The following is a 25,199-nucleotide window of genomic DNA, read 5'->3' as shown; positions in this document are numbered from 1 at the left end:
ACTAGGGCAGGCAGATCCGTTCAGAATTGCATTGTTAACCTTTTCATTACTGTTTCTGTGAGCACGCCAAATTATAAGGAGATCCCCCAGTGCCGGACATATGAGCCATCCAGAGCCGTAGCGTGGACTTCCAGCGCCCTTGGCGAAACCTTTATTAGGCGCCCCTTACTCAGATGTTCGAAATCTCAGCGTGCAAATTTATGACAAATGTTCAGCTTCTGATTTTTAAGAATTTAACGGTAAATCGCACATCGACAATTATATTACTCAAATTTTCAGGAAAAAAAGAGAAATAATAATATAATAAATTAGCAATCATTTGTCATAAATTCAAGAATTTTGTAGAACAACGACTTTTGGAGGACACAGATTTTTATGCACTTAAAAGCTTGAAAATCACTTTTACATGGACAAAACGTGAACGGAACGAATAGCAATGTTCACAAGACTTGTAGAGCACACCAAAAGCTTCCGTATAGAGGTTGTTGCGATAGTTTTCGACGTTTATATCTCTTGTTAGATTTTTTACAAAATTGAAAATAGCTCAAAACACTAAATTGACTTGAGCCACCACGAAATTTTATCCGAATTAGCTGAAAATTTGACAGGAGGCTTATTTTAGCATAAGAATTGTGATTCTGGGCTGATCGGTTGAATTTTCGATACTTTTTGAAAACATGAAGAGGTCTACTGCATATGTTCCAATAGGTAGAAAGTAAGGGTTATTAAAAGACCAGAACAATTCTAGAAATCCGCTAAAGTTTAACGATTTTCTGAAAGATTTAATAAACTAATCAATACTGAGATTTTCATTTTCATTGAGAGAGGTCACGCGATATTTACACTTTATTCTCTCCCGTTTTCATAGAAAACATAAAAAATCAAAAGAATTTTGCCAAATTTCTAAGGATTTTTATTTCATGAAAGCGAACCAAACTAGTGTAAACAAGCTGTTTCTCCTTCAATAATGTTACTTCTAACTCGAAAATCAAAAACAATACAATCATTTTATCGATTAGTCATCGTTATTTGCACAGATCTATTAAAACTATTTAGAAATTAAGATTTCAAAACAAAGCAACATTCCCATCATGACTGCTTGTAATGTGACAGGTGACCGGGAGACGGCTAGATTTTCATTTGGTCTCTTGAAAATGAAAATGCAACTGTTTTCGCTTTCTCATGACAGTCACGAAAACTACCAGTACTGAAACTAGTGCAAGTAAAAAAAAAGATCCAGAAGTGTGTGGATTCACGACAAAATAAAAAGGATTTAATTACGAAAATAAAATAGCTCTCAATTTTCGCTTGCTATTCGATTTTGATTGCTATCGAATAAAGTCACATATATATATGAAGTGGATGACTATTAGCCCTTTCAATGACGAAAAATTCAATTTTGGAGTGGCTTGGTTTGCAAAAACTACTGATCATTCAATGAACTTCAACTTTGGAGTGAATTGGTTGATTGTGAAAATAACGATTGGTTCAAGTCGTATCAAGAACAAAACAATTCCGGAGTGGGTTGATTGATGGCCAGAATAACCAACGGGCACTATTCAGATCAAGGTATATGAGTTTTTGAAGTGGGTCTGACGGTAGTTTGGTGGCACTGTTTGTTTTGGATGAACCAATAAATTTCTACTTTAAAGAAAGTCGGTTACTGATCTCCCCCCTTTCCCTAATCTGATTTAGCCATCGTTACTGAAATCCCTCGATGCATATTCTCATATTCAGCATACCATCATTTCGAATACTCTTTCCCGCTAAAAGCATTACCAGTTTATAAAGATTACACTGGATCAAATGCGATCGCATAGTTGTCGGCATAAAATGAGCGAATTTATCTCAAATTCACACAAAGTACTTCCGTACATCTATTATCAAATAACGGTTTGAATTTTTAAGTTGCGAACAAAAACTATATGTATTTGATTTACGCTTCGCCTTTGGCTTATTGAAGTCCTTATCTGGGGCTCCTTCCCCAGAAGCTTGTTTCATGCTCCTTTCCATTTGCATTTCCTGTTCCTTCCTTTTCCTTCCACTTTCTTTTCCATCAAGTAAATAATGAAAAAGACATTCCCAAATTAGGGGAGCATGCCAACGTTCTGATACATTGAAATGTTATGACCCCGGGAGTTCCCAGTAAGGGACTAGCCTAGACCCCAAGCTGCTGGTCTGACCAACGGCAGCTTCCGGGGTGGGCGCAAAATGCCTCCTTTCTCCCAGGTCCCAATGACTTTATTCTTAACACTTTACCTTTTTGGCTTATTCAGCGGTATGGGCGGCAATGAGATACAGTGGCAATGGCTTGGTCAGTTAGCAGTGGCACTATCGCAGATGGCGTTAGGTACTGGCGCGACGTGTAGCTTGATGGTCGTTGGTCAGATGGTCGTCGAATGACCCGGCGGCGTCCACGAGGTGTTGCTTCTCGATGATCTTATGGCCGAGGTAAATTCCGGAATTTTCATCCGTTGACGAAGCCGAATAACACGACGTTAGTTGGCACGATACGTGAGAAAAGCTGGGACGAACAATAGCTGTCGTTATCAGGACTCCGTATGACAAAATGGCGTTCGTGGTGTGGTACCGTCCGTCGGTCCGGGCGAGAAAGTACCTTCAGAAATACGAGTCCCGGCACTTCTGGGCAGAATGTTAGCAACATCAGTGATTCTCACTTTGCAGGTCTTGCCAAACTCGGGGACGATCGGCTTCTTCACTACGCACCGCTCACTGGAAGTCGTCTGCCGACCGGATAGCTTTGGTCAACGGAAGTCGTCTCGCAGAACTAGGGCCAACAGTTGTCAACCCCGGAAACCAATAACCAAACGTTGGCCAGCCATGCGTAATTCCTCGCTCCGGAGGTGCACTTAGGCACGCGGAAAACTACCAGCAACAGGACGCCGATTTGCAAGATGGCGTTCTCGTGTTAATAACACCTACAGTTGGTGAGAGGCGTCGAAAAGGCGCAATCACCACACACGCACGTAGCTGGATTCCCACTTCCCGAACGTCAAACTATCGGACTGACTATTTGGGCTGATTTACCACTTATCATCAAATTCCGAGATTCAGAAGGAATGGAATAAACTTCAAAGATGCGAGTTGGCTGTAGGTTCTTAGTATCTCGTACATCGACTGATCACTTTATTCCTTTCTTCATCGAAAACTGGAGCACATAATTTTGATAACCGTATTCATTTGCCACCCACTTTGCCTGTTCTAAAATTACAATTAAACACTAACTTGACAAATTATTTCCTTGCATTCCAACACCATACACAAAGTGATACCATTCGGTAACAACTTGTATCAGTTATTGACGGAACAGGGCCTTCCGGAAATACGTCAAATGATTGATTATATTATGGAGTCCCCGAGAGAATCGTAATAAAAGGTTAAATTTGAATCACTTTGAACCAGTGAATTTTTGAATAATTTTTAATCATTTTCTATAGCGGAATTCTGGATTTTGGCGCCCCTCTAAGGCCAGGCGCCCTTGGCGGGGGCCAACCCGGCCAACCACACGCTACGGCGCTGGAGCCATCAAATAACCGTTTGAAATTTATCGGGAAAAAAATTAGCATAAAGCTTGACAGGCCTGACCCGATTTTGTCACTCCCCGATTTTGTCTATCCCTGATTTCATTACGTTTTCGAACCGATTTTATCACGTTCCGATTTCATCGCGTTTTCGACCGGATTTTGTCACCCCTAAAATTTTGAAAATTTTAGTCATTCTTTTGATTTTGTAAATAATACCGCAAATAACAATGAATTTCATGAAATTACTTTCACCGTCTGTGGCTTATTATGAATAATTTCTTAGTACCTGTCAACAAATTTGTAAGCCTTTTCGGGTTCTGTTAACGTATTTTGCTTTTTCAAGGCATGAACTGATTCATATTACTGTATAATAAATTAAACAAATTTATTGGTGATAAAGAGTAAAATATTAATTAAAAGAGATGGAAATTAATGTTGAAATTTTGTAGAATATGATGAATAAATTGATGTTAGTGGAGAAAATTCACTATTACGGGTCAACTGGAAATACTAAATGCAGTGAATACTCTTTCACCGCCATATTGCCTAATATACATTACATATCTAATCTTCACTGGGAGTATAGTAGGGATACCGGGACTGGTTGGCTGAGTGACTTTTGTGATAAGACTTTTGAACACAGGGCGACATCTATACTGATTTCGGTGGAGTTAATGTGCTCAGGACATGTATGTTTATGCCAGCGAAAACCGTTCTTCGAAAAGTCATGCCAGAATGAGTACAGACACTTCAAAAGCAAAACTCGGCCAACCAGCCCCGGTCTCCCCTATATAAATTTTCACATTTAAACACTAGTGCTGTCCAATGAGCATCTCGAAGCAGTTCAAAGTTGTTCCTGTCCTGCTTGTTCTTTTTGTCAACAAATGGGCATGAGCAGGACAGGGAGAAACCTGAGCCACTTCAAGCCCTGACTGGACAGCACTACTTTGTACCACATCACACAGCTCATAGTCTGAATTCTCTATACTCCATTGCAGGGTGACGTCATCACATCTCCTATCTCTTTCACACCTGAAGGGAATTAGAAAACAACAGGGCCAGCTCCTGTCAAATTTGACAGGTAGTGGTCCTGTTGTTTTCTAATTTTCTTCAGGTGAGAAGGAGATAGAGAAAATCCGTGCAATGCCCAATTACTCCATACTGAAGAAATCATCGAGCAAGTAAAAGAAAGCAAAGAGCAGCCATGGCAGCGAGTGAGAGAACACAATGAGTGTGTAGAGAGAACACAATGAGGTGAGGGTTCACTGTATGATTGATGGAATAAAAAAATATAATATAATATAATAGGGGTATTCACGTAGCGCTTGGTATTCAGTGTATTTCTTGTATACGTGGTATATTTAGCCAAATATTTACGAGCTGGTATTTCTTTCAAAGGAAATCAGACTTACGCGACTGTATGCCGATACGCTTCGATTTTGATGTGTATTCGTTTACACCGATTTAGAATACCATGTTCAAGGGGATTGATATGATATTTTTCAGAAAATAAATAACAAACGTGGAATCTTGCTCTTAATAATCGAGGTTCGGCAAGTTCCTATGTGCGTACCGGTTTGGGTTGTACATGACATTTAAGCGAGGCTCCTTTTCTCATTCTTATTTACACGGGTGGTTTTTGGTCGATTAAGACCTTTAGCGTTCATGAAACTATGAGTTAGCCCTTATGAAAGAATTCACAAAAAATCAAAGAAAATTCAGGTGGTACTTAAAAACCTGTAAAAAATCCGTTTAACTGGGAAATTGAAGAATACCAACGGTGTAAAAAAATATTGGGTGTATGCTGCGTTTTGACAGGGCAAGTGAATTAAACAACTCAGTTGAATTCAATTGACTTGCCAAAAGTTGGATATATTCAACTTTCTTTTCGTTCAAGTGAATTGAATAAAGGTGCTTACACGTTCAATTTGCGTTTAATTCAAGCGACTTGCTTTATTCACGTGTCTTGCATCTAGAAGTATTTCAAAAATTTCCATCTTTCATTCTCAAATAAGCTGCAGCAAATCGTCCCAAACCGTTTGAACAATATGCAATTATTTTCTCTTTTCGCTATACTTTGACATAAGAAAATGTATAACAGATAATTTTGTGCATTTACACACATCAATATACAGAGTTCACTGCGTGGAGCATTCACATGAACGCAGTGGTAAACACTTAGCAAATACACCTTGTTAAAAATACCACCCTACATGAATACCCCTAATATATTCATACACCATTATATTTTTATAGACGGTAGGTTGATTGTGTTCAAAGAGTGATTTAAATGAATCATATGACTTATCCGCAAGCTCTGAGCTCAATACGGCAATCACGAGTTCTAATGGACGCTTACTACAATGTCAAATTTATTATTAGCAATCACTGTGTTTTCCGTAAAACCAGGGTTTTAAATTTGATTTATCAATGCGTGAAAGGTTAGACCAAAGGAAAGCTAGAGAAAAGAAAGGGTAGACAATAGGAAGAAATAAAATTAATAAAAATTGTACTTAACCAAATGTGTCCACTATTGTACTTGTAGAAAGCTTCGGATATCCAAGTTGATCCCATATTACTGGAAATCACGGCTGATATATAGAGACCACAGCACTTGTTCCCTGTTCGCTGCTTGTTGGATGGCCAACGCTATAGGATCCGTTTGAACCGTAAAATTTCCGTTTGAAGCTTGTCAGTCGTCAGTCAGGTTCAATATTTGAGCTTTCAATCTTTAAGAATAGCCCCCGTCGCCAATTCAATGCTTCAGTTGAAAAGTATTCCTTCCAATCGCCGTTTCGCTTCTTTTCATGCAGTCCAAATATTTGAACATTTTTGAAGAAAATTACAGTGCTATTCGAAAACTGAACCGACCGATGTCACTGACTACTACGATCCTCCTATTCATAATGCAAAAACTAATAGATGAGCACATAAAATCATCTTATTTAACGAATACTCCTCTGAGCAAAAATCAGTTAGCATATCAGGAGGGTAAATCTTCAGTAACAGCGCTTCACAAGTTAGTTACAAAGTTGGAAAGATCTTTTGCAGCAAAAGAAATTTCACTTGCAGCGTTCCTCGACATTGAAGGAGCATTCGATAACACATCTCACAGTTCAATGAAGAATGCTATGTTGAAACGAGGTTTCGATGTATGCATTGTTGACTGGATTGGCGAGATGTTATCAAAACGAGAAATATCGGCAAACCTTGGAAGCTCATCAATTAGTGTGAGAGCAGTAAAAGGGTGCCCTCAAGGAGGCGTACTATCACCTCTATTGTGGTCTTTAATCGTTTACGATCTTCTCAAACAACTGGAGGCTCGAGGCTTCGAGATAATTGGCTTCGCAGATGATATAGTTATATTGGTGAGAGGAAAATATGACTGTGCTATTTCTAATAGAATGCAAATTGCCTTAAATTTCATCACATTATGGTGTGAAAATGAAGAATTAAACATAAACCCTTCAAAGGCCACACTAGTGGCGTTTACAAGGAGAGGACATTATTCTTTACCTACATTAAAATTGAAAGGAGCAGATTTGAAACTTCCAAACTCAGTCAAGCATCTTGACGTTCGACTTGACAGTAAGCTGAATTGGAACTTACATCTTGAAGAAGCATTAAGCAAAGCTACAAATGCTTTATGGATAAGTAAGGCGACGTTCGGTAAAAATGGGGACTAAAGCCAAAAATGATTCAATGGATTTATACGGCGATTGTGAAACCCAGAATATCATATACCGCATTAGTATGGTGGCCAAAAACAAAAGAAATGGTGGTACAGAAGAAGTTGGGAAAACTTCAAAGATTAGCTACTCTTTCAATAACTGGTGCGATGAGAAGCACGCCGAACACAGCACTAGACGCTTTGCTCCACGTGCTACCATTGGATCAATTTATTCAATTAGAAGCAGAGAAGAGTGCTTTGAAGATCAAAAGAGATTCAAACCTCTTTGAAGGTGACCTAACAGGACATCTTAGTATTCTAAACAAAATAAGTATCAACTCACTGATCACAAACAACGATGATTGGATGAGAAGAAGATACAACTTTTATCGATGTTTTGATGTAATTAATCTTGAGCGAAGCACATGGACAAATGGTGGACCAAATCTTCGTTCAGGATCGATTGTGTTTTACACCGATGGTTCAAAGCTGAACAATCAAGTTGGAGCAGGCGTGACTGGCCCAGGGACGAATATTTCGATTCCCATGGGAAAGTGGCCAACTGTCTTCCAAGCTGAAGTTCAGGCTATTCTTGAATGCTCTAATTTATGCATACGTCGAAATTACAGGCATTCAAATATTTGCATAATGTCTGATAGTCAAGCAGCATTGAATGCTCTGAAATCAGCAAGATGCACATTAGGGTGGCTCAAATTAGTATGGGAAAAACTTCGTTCAATTTTTTTGATGGGCCGCCCTCTTATTCGGTTCTATTTGATGCCCTGATGCTCTGGACCAAATTTCAGCAAAATCGGTCAACGTTTGGGCGGTGCTAAACTCGTTGGAAGTTTATATGGAAAAATGTATGCAGAAACATCCAAAATCGTAAATTGCAGCTGGACTACACAGCTTACGATGAAGAACTATGATACTCATTCGGATCTTGGAGAATTTAATACAGAATGTTATGCAGAAAACCGCGAGAAGATTCGAGTTTGTCCGGCAAAGTTATTAGCATTTCTCTGCAGTGGGGTTTGAGCAAATTTCGTTTCTTTTACCTTTGAAAAGAAATAAATTCACCCCTACAACACTCCAGTAAAATGCTAATATCTTTGCGTAATAAACTCTAATCTTCTCGCGGTTTTCAGGGTAACATTCTGTATTTTATTTTACAAGAACTGAATGAGTATCATGGTTCTTGATCGTAAATTGTGCCGTCCAACTGCAAATCACTGTTTTCGGATGTTTCTCTATACATTTTTCCATATACACTTCTAATGAGTTTAGCGCTGACCAAGCGTTGACCGATTTGGCTGAAATTTTGCCCAGAGCATCATAAAATAGAATGGAATAAGAGAGCGGCCCATCTAAAAAATGAAAAGTGTTTTTGAACCACCCTAATGCACATCTAAACTCGTTTGGGAATGTGTTCAGTCACTTCAAACCTTGGGTAGTCGTAACAAAGTGAACCTATATTGGGTTCCTGGTCATTGTGGCATTGGAGGCATTGAACAAGCTGATATGATGGCAAGACTTGGGTCATCTCGACAATTCATAGGTCCAGAACCTTTTGTGGTGTATCTGCGTGTTCTCTTAGAATGGAACTCAAATCTTAAGAACATTCAAAAATAGAGGACATTTGGAAGAACACCTTGATTTCGAGGCAGTCTAAACGTTTCATCACACCAAACTGCTGCTAGGAAAACTTCAAGACGATGTATGTCGCTTCTTGGTATACATGTGGAAGACTCGGAACATCTGTTATGCCATTGTCCGGCAATTTTAGAAAAAGGTTACAGTTCTTCAACAGGGGCTGATAGAACCCTCTGAAGTTTGGAGAACAAGTCCCAATTTGGTAGTACGATTCATCAAAACCATAATACCGCATTGGGATAACGCTGGTAGTCAAGGTTATGCAATTGCTCTAAATAGTAATGATGCGTAAACTTGACAAAGCTAGATCAAATGGGGCATATATCACAATAGATCTAACAAATGGTCGCAGTGATTAAAATACCCAACAGGAAAAAAAATGGTGTGCATATAAGAAGCTTCGTTAGCGTGGCCAATTGAGTTCTAGAGCAACCAGGTTAGGTACAAGCATCGAGATTCGAGAATCCGGGGGCCAGACACCCAGTACGAGTGTCGATTACCACAAGCTCGAACGATTGGGGGAGCAAACTGACGGGTAAGAAACTTGTCTTGATGGTCAGAAAGGGTTTTGATAGTGCATTTAATGCAGGATCCCGCACGCCATCACTCTTTCGGAACGCGGTCCACATTTGAGCAACAGAAAAGCCTTCCGAGGAAGTACAAATGAACGCGCAGTATGAGCCGCACTCGTTCTAACCAGAAATTCGCCTCAGGGTTCTTTCTTTTGTAATTTTCTGCAGCTGAGAACGATGGACAAGAGCCATGGCCTTCAGAACGAGGAGCAAAGAGTGACGACGATTGTGGTGAAGGACTACCGAGGGTCTGATCCGAAGAATTCGAGTAAGGACTACACTGTGTGAGGAAAAGGAGGCAAAAGTCGTTCAAGTAGAGTAAACCAGCTCAATCAAGAAGGGGGTGCGCACGGATCGCTGTAGGTCAGCTCCCAGCATCTGTGGCGAGGTCAATCTATGGTTTCACCGGCGGACAGAATACCCTAACAGACGAGGCACCCGCGGCTTGCTGAGCCCTTGATAGAGGCAGGGGTTCCCAAGTCACCTTCGGTGAACACCAGGTCTGACTGATAACAGGTATGCGGCAGGACGGAGGAAGCGACAGATGCAGCGGATGTGAGTGTAATGTTAAGATGTGAAAATAAAGAAAAGAAAGAAGCATGTCAGATTATTAGAAGAGCAGGGAGCAAGCAGAATATAGGGTATAAAGCGGTAAAACAAAAATTTTGCACACTAAATCTTATTTTGTGGCATTTGCAGTTGACTAGCCGGACCGACTAATCCCCTTTTCGAAACGGGGAGCTCGTTTCACAACAAACTTAATCTCCCAATGTTTATGCCGTCGACTAATACCAATTGCAAGAGAGGTCGTTGGGCAGTACCAGGCGGGATTTATGGTTGAATGCTCTACCACAGGCCAGTTGTTCGCCATACGTCAGGTATTGCAGAAATGCCGCGAATACAACGTGCCCACACATCATCTATTTATCGACTTCAAAGCCGCATATGATACAATCGATCGGGACCAGCTATGGCAACTAATACACGAACACGGATTTCCGAATAAACTGATACGGTTGATCAATGAGACGATGGATCGAGTGATGTACTAAATGTGGCCATCTGCAAGTTGTGGCGCCTGCCTAGGATGTGGTGGGGTTTGACAGTGGGCCCTGTTAAACCTCTATAAAAAGCTGCATGTATCCGCAAGTAGGCTCCGCCAAAGCGACCGTGTGCCGCTCAAAGCGCTCAAGCCCAAGTCCTGGTGTTAGGTGGGACGCTAAACAGCCCTGACACGACGGCCCTCCGACGAGACAGGAGGTTTGCGCAGGCCCAATAAGCCGCCTTTAAAAACAACTATTACGAACGACATAGAAGATAATACGACTCGATACAATCGGCAACGACCTAGGCGACGAATAAAGGATCACGATTGGAAGCTTGGAACATGGAACTGCAAGTCGCTAGGCTTCGCAGGTTGTGACAGGATAATCTACGATGAATTACATCCCCGCAACTTCGATGTCGTAGCGCTGCAGGAAATCTGCTGGACAGGACAGAAAGTGTGGAAAAGCGGGCATCGAGCGGCTACCTTCTACCAAAGCTGTGGGACCACCAACGAGCTGGGAACCGGCTTCATAGTGCTGGGAAAGATGCGCCAACGCGTGATTGGGTGGCAGCCAATCAACGCAAGGATGTGCAAGCTGAGGATTAAAGGCCGTTTCTTCAACTATAGCATCATCAACGTGCACTGCCCACACGAAGGGAGATCCGACGACGAGAACGAAGCGTTCTATGCGCAGTTGGAGCAGATATACGATGGATGCCCACTGCGGGACGTCAAAATCGTCATCGGTGACATGGACGCTCAGGTAGGAAGGGAGGAAATGTATAGACCGGTCATCGGACCAGATAGTCTGCATACCGTATCGAACGACAACGGCCAACGATGCATAAACTTTGCAGCCTCCCGCGGAATGGTAGTCCGAAGCACTTTCTTCCCCCGCAAGAATATCCACAAGGCCACATGGAAATCACCTAATCAAGTAACGGAAAACCAAATCGACCACGTTCTAATCGACGGTAAATTCTTCTCTGACATCACGAACGTACGCACTTACCGCAGTGCGAATATTGAATCCGACCACTACCTCGTCGCAGTATGTCTGCGCTCAAAACTCTCGACGGTGATCAACACGTGTCGGAGTCGTCCGCCGCGGCTTAACATTGAGCGGTTACAAGACTGTAGACTAGCCCAAGAATACGCGCAGCAGCTGTAAGTGGCACTCCCAACGGAAGAGCAGCTAGGCGCAGCATCTCTTGAAGATGGCTGGAGAGATATTCGATCCGCCATTGGAAGCACCGCAGCCGCTGCACTAGGCACGGTGGCTCCGGATCAGAGAAACGACTGGTATGACGGCGAATGTGAGCAGTTAGTTGAGGAGAAGAATGCAGCATGGGCGAGATTGCTGCAACACCGCACGAGAGCGAACGAGGCACGATACAAACGGGCGCGGAACAGACAAAACTCGATTTTCCGGAGGATAAAGCGCCAGCAGGAAGATCGAGACCGTGAAGAGACGGAGGAACTGTACCGCGCTAATAACGCACGAAAGTTCTATGAGAAGTTGAACCGTTCACGTAAGGGCCACGTGCCGCAGCCCGATATGTGTAAGGACATAAACGGGAACCTTCTTACGAACGAGCGTGAGGTGATCCAAAGGTGGCGGCAGCAGTACGAAGAGCACCTGAATGGCGATATGGCAGACAACGGTGGCGGTATGGTAATGAACCTAGGAGCACGCGCGCAGGACATGCGACTTCCGGCTCCGAATCTCCAGGAAATCCAGGAGGAGATCGGCCGGCTGAAAAACAACAAAACCCCTGGCGTTGACCAACTATCAGGAGAGCTGTTTAAACACGGTGGTGAATGACCTCCGCAGACTGCGTGGTTGGCGAAGTGCAGCCATGGACCGAGCTGAATGGAGAAGTCTTTTATGTGCAGCACAGGCCACTCCGGCCTTAGTCTGATGATAAATAACTAAATGTGGCAATACGGCAAGGTCAGAAACCCGATAGGTACTTTTACAATATAAGCAATCATTTTTAGTCATTCCCATGTAATGGAGCACGAAGACTGCAAGGTCACAACAGTTAGTCCCAGGCGTTAATTTGACAACACACACAAAACAAAAGGTCACAAAATGGCTTGGATTTGAAAAGTAATAAAGATATATATTTACATCTGCAAATATACATTCACCTCTTGATACCTAAAACGCAATAATCTTCTAAAAAGTTGGAGTTCTATCAAATGAAACGCTTCTGAAAACTTTTTCATAGTTCCCAGAATGAATGCGTTCCAGTTCATGGCATTGCATCCATTTCACTGTGATATATTTCAATTTGGAGAAAAGCTTCCGTTACACCCCATAAGTCCACGCTGGAGCCAGGATAAATCTTCCAAACCGAGCTCCGTTCCAAACTCGCTCCTGACAATGATGATAAAAAGCATTTAAGCCGTATTATCATTGCACCCCGGAAAGCTTCTGCAGCTCCACAACAAAACGAAATTTATCTTGGCCATAATAGCAAACAGTCGCGCCACCAGTCATGGGACCTATCTTCGGGTGGAAAGGATGAACCGAAGGATTTATGCGAAATAAAGAAGGATTGCCATTGTCGAGCGAAAATGGAAAATGCGCTACACGCTGCACTCTCCGGAATTCAAAGTTAATTTCGCTTGATTCGGTTCCCACACATGTACCGCAGCACCGGAGTAGTGCAGTGGGGTAAGGTGAGGAGCCCGCATCGTGACAACAACAACGATCCGAAGGACAAATCACTCGCCCGCTCCCAGGAGTGCCTTTTAGCGCTTCCTAATGGAGTCGCGTGTTGGGACTCGTCTTTCTCGGGCGTATCTTGCCATCGCCCATCGCAATCGCGTCCCTCAAAAACGGGCCTCGTATTAATGACTCTTTAATTTGTAATAAATTCTCAACTTTGTTCGCCGATTGACGGGACGATTGAATTTTAATAACCAGCAGAAAAAGAAGCGTTCGCGGTCCCGCGGGGGAAGGGGTGAGTCGGATTTCCATTGTTTGGCGCACGGCCGCAGCGTACGCCTAACAATGGGCTGCCATTGTCATCCTCGCTCCCGCCGACAAAAAGGATTGATAAACTTGTCACCAGTTTCGATTTGATATTGTAATTTCGATCTCGCGACATTTTTCCTTCGCTATTCGGTTCCATTGTTCGACCGTGGAAGAGAGCAAGAGTGTGCAACGCGATAGCATCAATATTGTGGCATTATCGTGTTACATCAAGCGGTTGATCGAGGGGAAGGTGCCGCGCTGATGGATGGATCGAGTTGACTGAGCGATGGGAAACGTATGCAAATTGATGGCTCGGTCGACAGGCTCGCGCCTGCAAGGTAGACAACCAGTCGTACCAGCAGCAACAGCATCGTGCATGACGTGATTAAGTGGCATGTGGGAAGAACACGGATCCCACGTCCATTGTGCAAAGCAAAACCGAACAAAGCTTATTGATTTCGGTGCAACTGGTGCAAAGGGTTACTCCACTGAAGAGTCAGGATTCCAAAAAATGGTATTTGATATGCAAATCGGTCATCAATCATGCTCGGTGAAGTGACTTCGTTGAAAATCCACTCCTCGCTCGTTGTAATCTCGACAAAAGAAGACACGATTTCAATTGAAGTCAGCTAGTCTCGTCGCCCATGATAATGGAAATCGCTTCCCAAGTGATCCGATGTATTTACTTCCACGTCGAATGAGAGCATCCTTACGGCGCGCAACCGAAAATGATTGATTAATGACCATCATCGAGATTTATTACCGCAGATCTTCGACGCTCATTAACATCCATTGCAGTGTTTTCTGTCAAGCCCTTCGCGAAGAGCGCATCGGCTGAGGCGGGCGGATTCTTTTGTTTTCCGCCTGGACGATGATGCGAACCGCGTTCTCCAGAACCGAGCCTGCCACGTGGCATCTTTGGCTCATTTCCGGTAACGGTGTACCTCCTGCGTGGGGTAGATATCTTTTGGTTGGCACTAAGTGCAGTCGGGGGCGTTCCGATTATTAATGGCTGCGTACGCGAGCACCGTGCGTTGGTTAATGAGTGGCGGAACCCGCAGGCCGGAGATCTGCGAGAAGCCCGATGTGCGTCGACAAATTCATTAATTATCTGGGCACGGACTGCGTGGACGGGCTTGATGTGGAGGACGACGATTCGTTACACTTTTCAGAATCGCTCCGCTGACAGTTCGCTGTCGGAAGTCATCAGTCTGTGACGTTCGGTACGTGGTGGATTTGCATACCGTTGATTGCCAGGAGGGATCAGAATCGATGACGTAATCTGGGAGATAGTATTTTCCGGTACAGTCAAGGGAAGATGAATGGAGGTCGGGAAGTATCATTTATATCTGTTTTAGTTTCAGGGCTGAGAAAGAGATTAGAAATTCTGGAACATTGGAGAAATCCTCTGATTGCATCAAATTGTGATTGTGATGTATTCTAATTATGTTTGAGGCAAAACAGAAGCACAAATTTAAAATATGAAAAACAAATTGCACAGGCAAGACTTATAAAGACTTGATCGAATGATGAGCTATTTCGAAGCTACTATTTGAAATCGCTTTGCAGGTCTGAGTGTCATGATTTAAAAAACGTATGTTCAGGAGGGATCAGTGATCTCAAGCGCTTTCAGTGTTGCTTCTCGTTGCTTAATTGCTTCTCTCACATAAAAATAAGCTAAAAGTCATTGTTGAATGAAAGCTTGATAATGTACCAGCCAAAAGTTCTAAAACTCAATCATTTCATGTTATCAGGTCTCTTAAGTAAGCCAGGCAATCAAAGGCGTATAATTAACAATCCGGAGATGACAAGTTCGATTCTTGATCCGGTTTGGAATATTTTCCAGTGCGAAACATTCTCGACTCCTCCTTCTAAAATTTCGTTTCCATTCTACGTAAGATGTGGCCGACCAAATCCCACTTCCATTCCCGAATTTCTGTTGCTGGGCGCTAATAATAAATTTGATGTTTGGCATTGGTCGCATCCAGCGCTGAAGAAATCGGTTTCTAAGGGATAACGTCGCCAGGTAACTTTTTGTCGGAGCAGACATGATTCACTGCCGGGGATTAAATAAGATAGATTCTGACTATTTTCGAGTGATAAAGGTCGATCTGCCGATTGTCATTTGACTCAAGGCCATTCGATCGAATGTTGTTTGGTCAAAAAGCCACTTCGCCAAACAAACCATCTGGCTGAAAGTAAAAGTGACGAAATATCTAGTGGGAAGATTGACAGCTTCAGCATTCCAGCTTTTAACAGCAAACTTTTTAGTTTCTTGTCGAACATTTTTCAGCTTCACGCAGAACACTTTCAGGCTTGTGGTAGGAAGCTTTTCAGGCACTTGCAGAAAGGTTTTCTGCAGCAGGCAGAAAGCTTTTCAGCGTCTGACAAGAAGCTTTCCAGCATCTGGCAGGAAGCTTTTCGGCTTTTGGAAAGAAGTTTTTCAGCTTTTGGCAGGAAGCTCTTCAGCTTCTGACAGGAAGCTTTTCAGCTTCTGACAGGAAGCTTTTAAGCTTTGACAGAAGGTTTTCAGCTTCTGGCAGGAAGCTTGACAACTTCTGGCAGGAAGCTTTCAAGTTTCTGATAGGCAACTTCTCAATTTCTGGCAGAAAGCTTTCCATCTTCTGATAGGAAGATTTTCAGCGAACCTTTGAGCTATTGGCTGGAACCTTTATAGCTTCTGGCAGAAAGCCTTTGAGTTTCTGACAGAAGGAAGCTTTTTAGCTTTTGGCAGGAAGCTTTTCGGCTTCTTGTAGGAAGAATCTCAACCTATGGCAAGAATCTATCCAACATCTTACTGGAAGCTTTTCAGCTTCTGACAGAAAGCATTTTAGCTTCTGGCAGGAGACTTTTCATCTTCTGACAAGAAACTTTTCAGCTTCTGGTAGGAAGCTTTTGAGCTTCTGGAAAGAAGATTTTCAGCTCCTGGAAGGAAGCTTTTCAGTTTTCGCCTGGAAGCTTTTTAGCTACTAACTGGAACCTTTTTAGCTTCTGGCAGGAAGATTCTACGCTTTTCAGAATCTAGCAGCAAGCCTTTCAGCTTGTGGCAGAAAGCTTTTCAGTTTCTGGCAGGAAACTTTTAAGCTTCTGGCAGGAAGCATTTCTGTTTCTGGGAGGAAGCTTTTCAGCTTCTGGTAGGAAGCTTTTCAGCTTCTGTCCGGAAGCTTTTCAGTTTCTGGGAGGACGCTTTCCAGCTTCTGGAAGGACGCTTTTCAGCTTCTCAAAAGGAAGCCTTTCGGCTTCTAGCAGGAAACTTTTCAACTTCTGGCAAAAGCTTTTCAACTTCTGGTGAGAAGCTTTTCAGTTTTTGGCAGGAAACTTTTAAGCTTTTGGTAGGAAGCATTTGAGCTTGTGGCAGAAAGCTTTTCAGTTTCTGCCAGAAAGCTTTTCAGCTTTTAGCAAGAAGCGTTTCCGCTTTTGGCAGGAAGCCTTTCAGCTTCTGGCAGGAACCTTTTCAACTTCTGGCAGGAAGCTTTGCAGCTACAGGAAGAAACCTTTGAGCTTATGACAGAAAGCTTTTTAGCTTCTGGCAGGAAACTTTGCAGCTTGTGACAGGAAGATTTTCGGCTTCTGGCAGGAAGCTTTTCAGCTTCTGGCAAAAAGCTTTTTAACTTCTGGCAAGAAGCTCTTCGTGTCCTGGCAGTAAACTTTCAAGCTATTGGTGGAAGCTTTTGAGCTTTAGACAGAAAGCTTTTAGTTTCTGGCAGGAAGCCTTTCGGCTTCTGACAGAAAGATTTTCGACTCTGGCAGGAAGCTTCTCATCTTCCGGCAGGAAACTTTTGAGCTTCTGACAGGAATCTTTTCAGCTTCTGTCAGGAAGCTTTCCGTTTCTGGTAAAAACCATTTCAGCTTCTGGCAGGAAGCTTTGCACCTTATGGCAGGAAGATTTCCAGCTTCTGATAGGGAGCTTTCCAATTTCTGACAGGAAGCTTTTAGCTTCTGGCAGGAAGCTTTCCAGCTTTAGCAGAAAGCTATTCAGCTTCTGGCAGGCAACTTTGCAGCTTCTAGCAGGAAGCTTATGAGCCTGGCTTCCAGCATTTGGCAGAAAGCTTTTCAGTTTCTGGCTGGAAACTTTGCAGCTTCTGGCAGAAAGCTTTTGAGCTTCTGGCAGGAAGCTTATCAACTTTTAAGCTTCTGGCGGGAAGCTTATAAGCTTTTCAGATTCTGGCAGGAAGCATTTAAGCTTCTGGAAGGAAGCTTTTCAGCTTCTGACAGGTAGCTTTCAGTTTCTGGCAGGAATCTTTTCAGCTTCTGGCAGGACGCTTTTCAGCTTCTGTAAGGAAGCTTTTCAGCTTCTGTAAGAAAGCTTTTCGGTTTCAGGTAGGACGCTTTCCAGCTTCAGGTAGGAAGCTTTCCAGCTTCAGGTAGGAAGCTTTCCAGCTTCAGGCAGAAAGCTTTTCAGCTTTTGGCATGAAGCTTTACAGCTTTAGTAGAAAGCTTTTCAACTTCTGGCAGAAAACTTTCAGCTTCTGGAAGGAAGCTTTTGAGCTCCTGGCAGGAAGCTACTCAGCTTTTTAGCTTCTGGCAGGAAACTTTTCCAGTTTCGGAAGGACGCTTTTCAGCTTCAGTCAGGAAGCTTTTCAGCTTCAGTCAGGAAGCTTTTCAGCTTCTGGAAGGAAGCTTTTAGTTTCTGGGAGGACGCTTTTGAGCTTCTGGAAGGAAGCTTTTCAGCATTTGGAAGGAAGCTTTCAGCTTCTGGCAGGAAGCTTTCAGCTTCTGGCAGGAAGCTTCTGGGAGAAAGCTTTTCAGCTTCTGGAAGGAAGCTTTTCAGCTTCTGGAAGGAAGCTTTTAAGCTTCTGGAAGGAAGCTTTTAAGCTTCTGGAAGGAAGCTTTTAAGCTTCTGGAAGGAAGCTTTTAAGCTTCTGGAAGGAAGCTTTTAAGCTTCTGGAAGGAAGCTTTTAAGCTTCTGGAAGGAAGCTTTTAAGCTTCTGGAAGGAAGCTTTTAAGCTTCTGGAAGGCTTTTCAGCTTCTGGCAGGCAGCTTCTGGAAGGAAGCTTTTCAGCTTCTGGAAGAAAGCTTTTTAGCTTCTGGCAGGAAGCTTTCAGCTTCTGGCAGGAAGCTTTCAGCTTCTGGCAGGAAGCTTTCAGCTTCTGGCAGGAAGCTTTCAGCTTCTGGCAGGAAGCTTTCAGCTTCTGGCAGGAAGCTTTCAGCTTCTGGCAGGAAGCTTTCAGCTTCTGGCAGGAAGCTTTCAGCTTCTGGCAGGAAGCTTTCAGCTTCTGGCAGGAAGCTTTCAGCTTCTGGCAGGAAGCTTTCAGCTTCTGGCAGGAAGCTTTCAGCTTCTGGCAGGAAGCTTCTGGGAGAAAGCTTTTCAGCTTCTGGAAGGAAGCTTTCAGCTTCTGGCAGGAAGCTTTTAGCTTCTGGCAGGAAGCTTTTAGCTTCTGGCAGGAAGCTTTTAGCTTCTGGCAGGAAGCTTTTAGCTTCTGGCAGGAAGCTTTTAGCTTCTGGCAGGAAGCTTTCAGCTTCTGGCAGGAAGCTTTTAGCTTCTGGAAAGCTTTAAGCTTCTGGAAGGAAGCTTTTAAGCTTCTGGAAGGAAGCTTTTAAGCTTCTGGAAGGAAGCTTTAAGCTTCTGGAAGGAAGCTTCTGGAAGGAAGCTTCTGGAGGAAGCTTTTAAGCTTCTGGAAGGAAGCTTTAAGCTTCTGGAAGGAACCTTTTAAGCTTCTGGAAGGAAGCTTTTAAGCTTCTGGAAGGAAGCTTTTAAGCTTCTGGAAGGCTTTGAAAGCTGGAAGGCTTTTAAGCTTCTGGAAGGAAGCTTTTAAGCTTCTGGAAGGAAGCTTTGAAAGCTTCTGGAAGGAAGCTTTTAAGCTTCTGGAAGGCTTTTAAGCTTCTGGAAGGCTTTGAAGCTTCTGGAAGGAAGCTTTAAGCTTCTGGAAGAGCTTTTAAGCTTCTGGAGGAGCTTGAAAGCTTTGGGAGGAGCTTTTGAAGCTTCTGGAAGGAGCTTTTAAGCTTCTGGAAGGAAGCTTTTAAGCTTCTGGAGGAGCTTTTAAGCTTCTGGAAGGAAGCTTTTAAGCTGGAAGGAAGCTTTTAAGCTTCTGGAAGGCTTTAAGCTGGAAGAGCTTTTAAGCTTCTGGAAGGAAGCTTTTAAGCTTCTGGAAGGCTTTTAAGCTTCTGGAAGGAGCTTAAGCTTCTGGAAGGAAGGCTTTTAAGCTGGAAGGCTTTTAAGCTTCTGGAAGGAGCTTAAGCTTCTGGAAGGAAGCTTTTAAGCTTCTGGAAGGCTTTGAAGCTGGAGGCTTTAAGCTTCTGGAAGCTGGAAGCTTTTGAAGCTGGAGGAAGCTTTTAAGCTTCTGGAAGGAAGCTTTGAAGCCTGGAAGGAAGCTTTGAAGCTTCTGGAGGAAAGCTTCTGGAGGAAGCTTTTAAGCTTCTGGAAGGAAGCTTTTAAGCTTCTGGAAGGAAGCTTTTAAGCTTCTGGAAGGAAGCTTTTAAGCTTCTGGAAGGAAGCTTTTAAGCTTCTGGAAGGAAGCTTTTAAGCTTCTGGAAGGAAGCTTTTAAGCTTCTGGAAGGAAGCTTTTAAGCTTCTGGAAGGAAGCTTTTAAGCTTCTGGAAGGAAGCTTTTAAGCTTCTGGAAGGAAGCTTTTAAGCTTCTGGAAGGAAGCTTTTAAGCTTCTGGAAGGAAGCTTTTAAGCTTCTGGAAGGAAGCTTTTAAGCTTCTGGAAGGAAGCTTTTAAGCTTCTGGAAGGAAGCTTTTAAGCTTCTGGAAGTTAAGCTTCTGGAAGGAAGCTTTTAAGCTTCTGGAAGGAAGCTTTTAAGCTTCTGGAAGAAAGCTTTTAAGCTGGAGGAAGCTTTTAAGCTTCCTGGAAGGAAGCTTTAAGCTTCTGGAAGGCTTTTAAGCTTCTGGAAGGCTTTTAAGCTTCTGGAAGGAAGCTTTAAGCTTCTGGAAGGCTTTTAAAGCTTCTGGAAGAGCTTTTAAGCTTCTGGAAGGCTTTTAGCTTCTGGAAGGAGCTTTAAGCTTCTGGAAGGCTTTTAGCTTCTGGAAGGCTTCTGGAAGGAAGCTTTTAAGCTTCTGGAGGAGCTTTAAGCTTCTGGAAGGCTTTTAAGCTTCTGGAGGAAGCTTTTAAAGCTGGAGCTTTTAAGCTTCTGGAATGAGCTTCCTGGAAGGCTTTTAAGCTTCTGGAAGGCTTTTAAGCTTCAGGAAGCTTCTAAGCTTCTGGAAGGAAGCTTTTAAGCTTCTGGAAGGAAGCTTTTAAGCTTCTGGAAGGAAGCTTTTAAGCTTCTGGAAGGAAGCTTTTAAGCTTCTGGAAGGAAGCTTTTAAGCTTCTGGAAGGAAGCTTTTAAGCTTCTGGAAGGAAGCTTTTAAGCTTCTGGAAGGAAGCTTTTAAGCTTCTGGAAGGAGGCTTTTAAGCTTCTGGGAGGAGGCTTTAAGCTGGAAGCTTTTAAGCTGGAAGGAAGCTTTTAGAAGCTCTGGAAGGAAGCTTCTGGAGGAGCTTTTAAGCTGGAGGAGGCTTTGAAGCTGGAAGGAGCTTTTAAGCCTGGAAGGAGCTTTAAGCTGGAAGGAAGCTTTGCTTCTGGAGGAGGCAGAAGCTGGAAGGATCTGGAGCTTTTAAGCTTCTGGAAGGCTTTTAAGGCTGGAAGGCTTTAAGCTTCTGGAAGGAAGCTTTTAAGCTTCTGGAAGGAGCTTTAAGCTTCTGGAAGGCTTTTGGCTTCTGGAAGGAAGCTTTTGGCTTCTGGAGGAGCTTTCAAGCTTCTGGAAGGAAGCTTTTAAGCTTCTGGAAGGCTTTAAGCTTCTGGAAGGCTTTTAAGCTTCTGGAAGGAAGCTTTTAAGCTGGAAGCTTTTAAGCTTCTGGAAGGGGCTTTTAAGCACAAGCTTCTGGAAGGAAGCTTTTAAGCTTCTGGAAGGAAGCTTTTAAGCTTCTGGAAGGAAGCTTTTAAGCTTCTGGAAGGAAGCTTTTAAGCTTCTGGAAGGAAGCTTTTAAGCTTCTGGAAGGAAGCTTTTAAGCTTCTGGAAGGAAGCTTTTAAGCTTCTGGAAAGCTGGCTTCTGGAAGGAAGCTTTTAAGCTTCTGGAAGGAAGCTTTTAAGCTTCTGGAAGGAAGCTTTTAAGCTTCTGGAAGGAAGCTTTTAAGCTTCTGGAAGGAAGCTTTTAAGCTTCTGGAAGGAAGCTTTTAAGCTTCTGGAAGGAAGCTTTTAAGCTTCTGGAAGGAAGCTTTTAAGCTTCTGGAAGGAAGCTTTTAAGCTTCTGGAAGGAAGCTTTTAAGCTTCTGGAAGGAAGCTTTTAAGCTTCTGAAAGGAAGCTTTTAAGCTTCTGGAAGGAAGCTTGGAAAGTTTGGTTGGAAAGCTTGGTTGGCAGGAAAGTTTGGTTGAAATAGGTTGGCCTCTGGCAGGAAGCTTTTCAGCTGGCAGGGAGTTATAACCGTTTCGATCAAACTTCCGGTTCGACCAAATGGAATGCGGAAGATTACTTCCGGCCTAAAGCATTATTCGACTAAGAAGAATTCGGCTGAAATGGCTCACAGCTAAACCACCGTTCCCCGTCTTCGAGTCGTCGGGGCGCTATTGCAACGAATGCTTTCAAGCATCCGAAATTTTGTGAAGTTTTGCAAAAAGTGCCTCGATCTTGCGTTGGTCTAACAGGTTGATCCGTAAAGGATTATCTGAGTAGCTAGCGAGGCTAGCGACCAGCTGAGTGGCTCAACAAGGAAATGGTTGCATATGGGAAAAGAACGGAGCCGATGGACTAAAGTAGTTATAGGAACCAAAATAGTATAAAAGTCAAATAGCCCGTGATTCAACATAAAACATGTCAAGAATCCAGAAAGTCCCCAAAATGCCTACTATTGAGACCATCGTTGATCACGCTCCAGCAGATAAATATTACTTTGTTCGGAAAGAAACTATTGTAAGAGGATATTTTTCAAAGATACGAAATGAATCGCCTTTTGTTGTTGCTCAAACTAGTTAATATGCAACCAACAGAACCTCTCAAGTCTTCCCATGCCACCGACAGCGAGTATTAGCATTCCTAAATAGCCTTCCCCATCCTTGAGTCGAGTGCCAGTAGTCGGATGGTTGGGCTCCTCGTTGCATGTCTGACACAATGTGCTTACCACCAGACAACCAACCGAATGCAATGCACTATAAACCAGCAGTAAATGAACGACCACAGAGACAGTTTTATGCGCTTAATCCGGCCAGGCGAGATGGCTTGTGCTTTGTTTATTTACAGCTTATCTTATCCTTTCCAGTCTTCCCAGGTCGTGGAAATGGAAATGAGCTACCGAACCGGATGCGGTGGCAGTATGGAATGCAGCGCCCCCAACAGTCCAATAAAGTGGGAAAAGTGAAGCGATTAATGTGTCTCGATTGCGGTGCTTTTCCATTGGAGCAAGATTCGGGAGCTCTCCATCAAACCAATGAACAATAATATTGTTCGGAATCGCGTGGCCTTTACGAGTCAGACTCTCGTAAAACGACGAATTCCGGCATTCCCGACTGAATTCGATGACGTGTAGCACTCTGACTGGCATGTGTGGGCAGATGAAAATTAATTAAACCTTGCCAGGACAATAGATTCATTACAATTCGACAGAGTGCCACGGAAGGCAAGTGAGTGCAAAAAAAAGGAACCCACTAAATGCAAATAGAGGGAAAAAATCCCGAGATTCTTTCATCCGGAACTGAACTCACGAGATGTGTACGTGACAAACCAATTTCCATTTGCAACCGTTCGCCTCTCGCCCTCGGGGAGAAACCCGTCAATGAATGCAGCGCGCCAAAGTACGGCGGACTTTTGTTTGTAATCTCCAACCATCCGAGGGCCACACCGCCACCCAGCGGACCCGAGCTGTCCATCAGTGGTAAAAATTTTCCCATTTTTCACAATTTCCCACCGCACTTGTGGATGCTCTTGTGTACTCGACTCGACCCGGCGCACCATGCATGGACGGATCCGGAGGATGATTGTTACCAGATGAAATAAGCGTGAAGCTCCGAAGCAGCTTTACATCGTTTCTGGTTGGAATGTTGTGTCGTGTCCACCGGCACTGACCGAGCGGAAGTGTGAGGAAACATTTTTTTTGCTGCCACCTTCGCGGTCACTTCTGGTGGTTTGTGCTGAGGAGACAGACATATAAAGTCCGGCGTTGGTCAACGCGATGAATCCCTTCGCGTCCGGACAGTTTGATAGCTCCTAAAACGGTCAGTTTTATTGTTTGCATCAAACTGAAGTTCCTCTGGGGAGAATACAAGAATTTGTAAAACGTGGAGGGCGAACAAAAAATTGCGATTTTCTGTAAAAGGTTCAGCAAATAACATTCGAATTGTGGGTATTAGTCTTCTCGAATGTTTTATCAGAAATCTATTTGAGAGTAATCGTTCATTACAAGGACTGTTCAGTTTATAAAGAGGACACTTTTGCATGGCGATAAGAAACATAAGTAACTTAGTGGCTCTAAAAATAAAATTGACGAACATTTAATACCGAAAAATTCGGAGCTACGAGCAAAATAAATCAAAATCTAGTTGCGGTTTCGCTTTAACCTTCGTAAAACGGTAAAGCAATCAGATGTCAATAGTATTATATAAATGAATTATAGTGTGAGCTATTTTTTGCTCACCTCACTTTAAGAAACAGCAGTTGAACCACTCGTTCCGAAACGTCATAAATAAGTGACACGATTCATTGAAATCCCGTCTAAGAGCAAATCCCAGCACTTTGCATCCCCATATGCAAATATGAACAAACACACCCGGGCAAACATATCGGCATCCATTTCCGGCGTGTCTAAAAGCCATAACGATAAAACATTGCACATTACAGGAGTGTAACAAACGAAAAAAAACACAGTAGGGTGACCGTACCCTTAGTGGAGGTAGCGCCAATAGTGGAGGTAGTGGGGTTTTAATGAGATTTGTCATAATTAAACACTTTACGGTGTTTCCAGTTGATGCGTCGTGCTTTAAATATCATTTTAAATGCAACTTACGTTAAGATTTCGCTTGGATAAACTATTGAAAACAATTATTTTCCTTAACAAAATTGACTCCCTTGCACCTTTTTTTTTTTTTTTTTTTTTCTTGAGCAAGGGTAAACGGAAATCTGCAACCAGACACCTGAGGAGGTACTCAGGTAGTGTGGGGATGGGTATGTCATGTAACTCTTACCCGACCCACTAAAACCAAAACCCTTTCGCCAGTCCGTACCCCGGCCCGCAATTAAGCAATACATCAGGGGGGGACTATTGAGAACGCTCACGCCTATGCTAACGCACTTGACGTCAATACACACAACATCGACTTCAAGGGTGGCTACCTCACCACCCGTCGATCGCAAGCTATGATAGTAACCTAACGGTCCGTATCATAATCTCACGTTGGAGACGAGCACCCCGACAACAACCACCGCGCGTGAACCGCAATGACCTCTATATCTACATACTGAGGTCCCCGCAGCCCACCCGCGACATGTTGGTTGTCGGGGTGAGCAAGGTGTTCACTGCATCACAGGTGCCCTTACTGCACTCGTTGGTTTTGTTCAAGACGCCACCACCGCTGCAGTTTCGACATGATCTGTTGAGATGCTGTGTTCACCGCATTCCATATAGCTTCCTCCCGGCACATCCTCTCGACGAGGTTGTCCGGGGTTGTATCCATACCACTAATAAGCAGCATGGCATTGCGTTCTACCTCGAATCGCGGGCATGCGAACATCACATGCTCTGCCGATTCTACCTCACCTACACATTCAGGACACTCCGCAGAATCTGCGAAGCCCTTGCACCTATAGTGGTGCAACTG

The 25,199-nt window shown here is 43.4% G+C and overlaps 1 protein-coding gene across 1 annotated transcript in view; it reads left to right on the top strand.

The window, feature by feature from the left end:
• The window catches only part of LOC134207373 (uncharacterized), a 52,392-nt gene extending 42,664 nt beyond the window's left edge, over window positions 1–9,728 (top strand). Inside the window, exon 3 of the mRNA XM_062683098.1 lies at window positions 9,609–9,728. Within this exon, the coding sequence (XP_062539082.1) occupies window positions 9,609–9,728 (120 nt within the window). The remainder of the gene's footprint in view (window positions 1–9,608) is intronic.
• Window positions 9,729–25,199: the final 15,471 nt, after the last annotated feature.

This window comes from Armigeres subalbatus, chromosome 1 (assembly GCF_024139115.2).
Source record: "Armigeres subalbatus isolate Guangzhou_Male chromosome 1, GZ_Asu_2, whole genome shotgun sequence".
NCBI classification, from domain to species: Eukaryota; Metazoa; Arthropoda; class Insecta; order Diptera; family Culicidae; genus Armigeres; species Armigeres subalbatus.
This window is presented reverse-complemented; position numbering and strand designations above follow the sequence as displayed.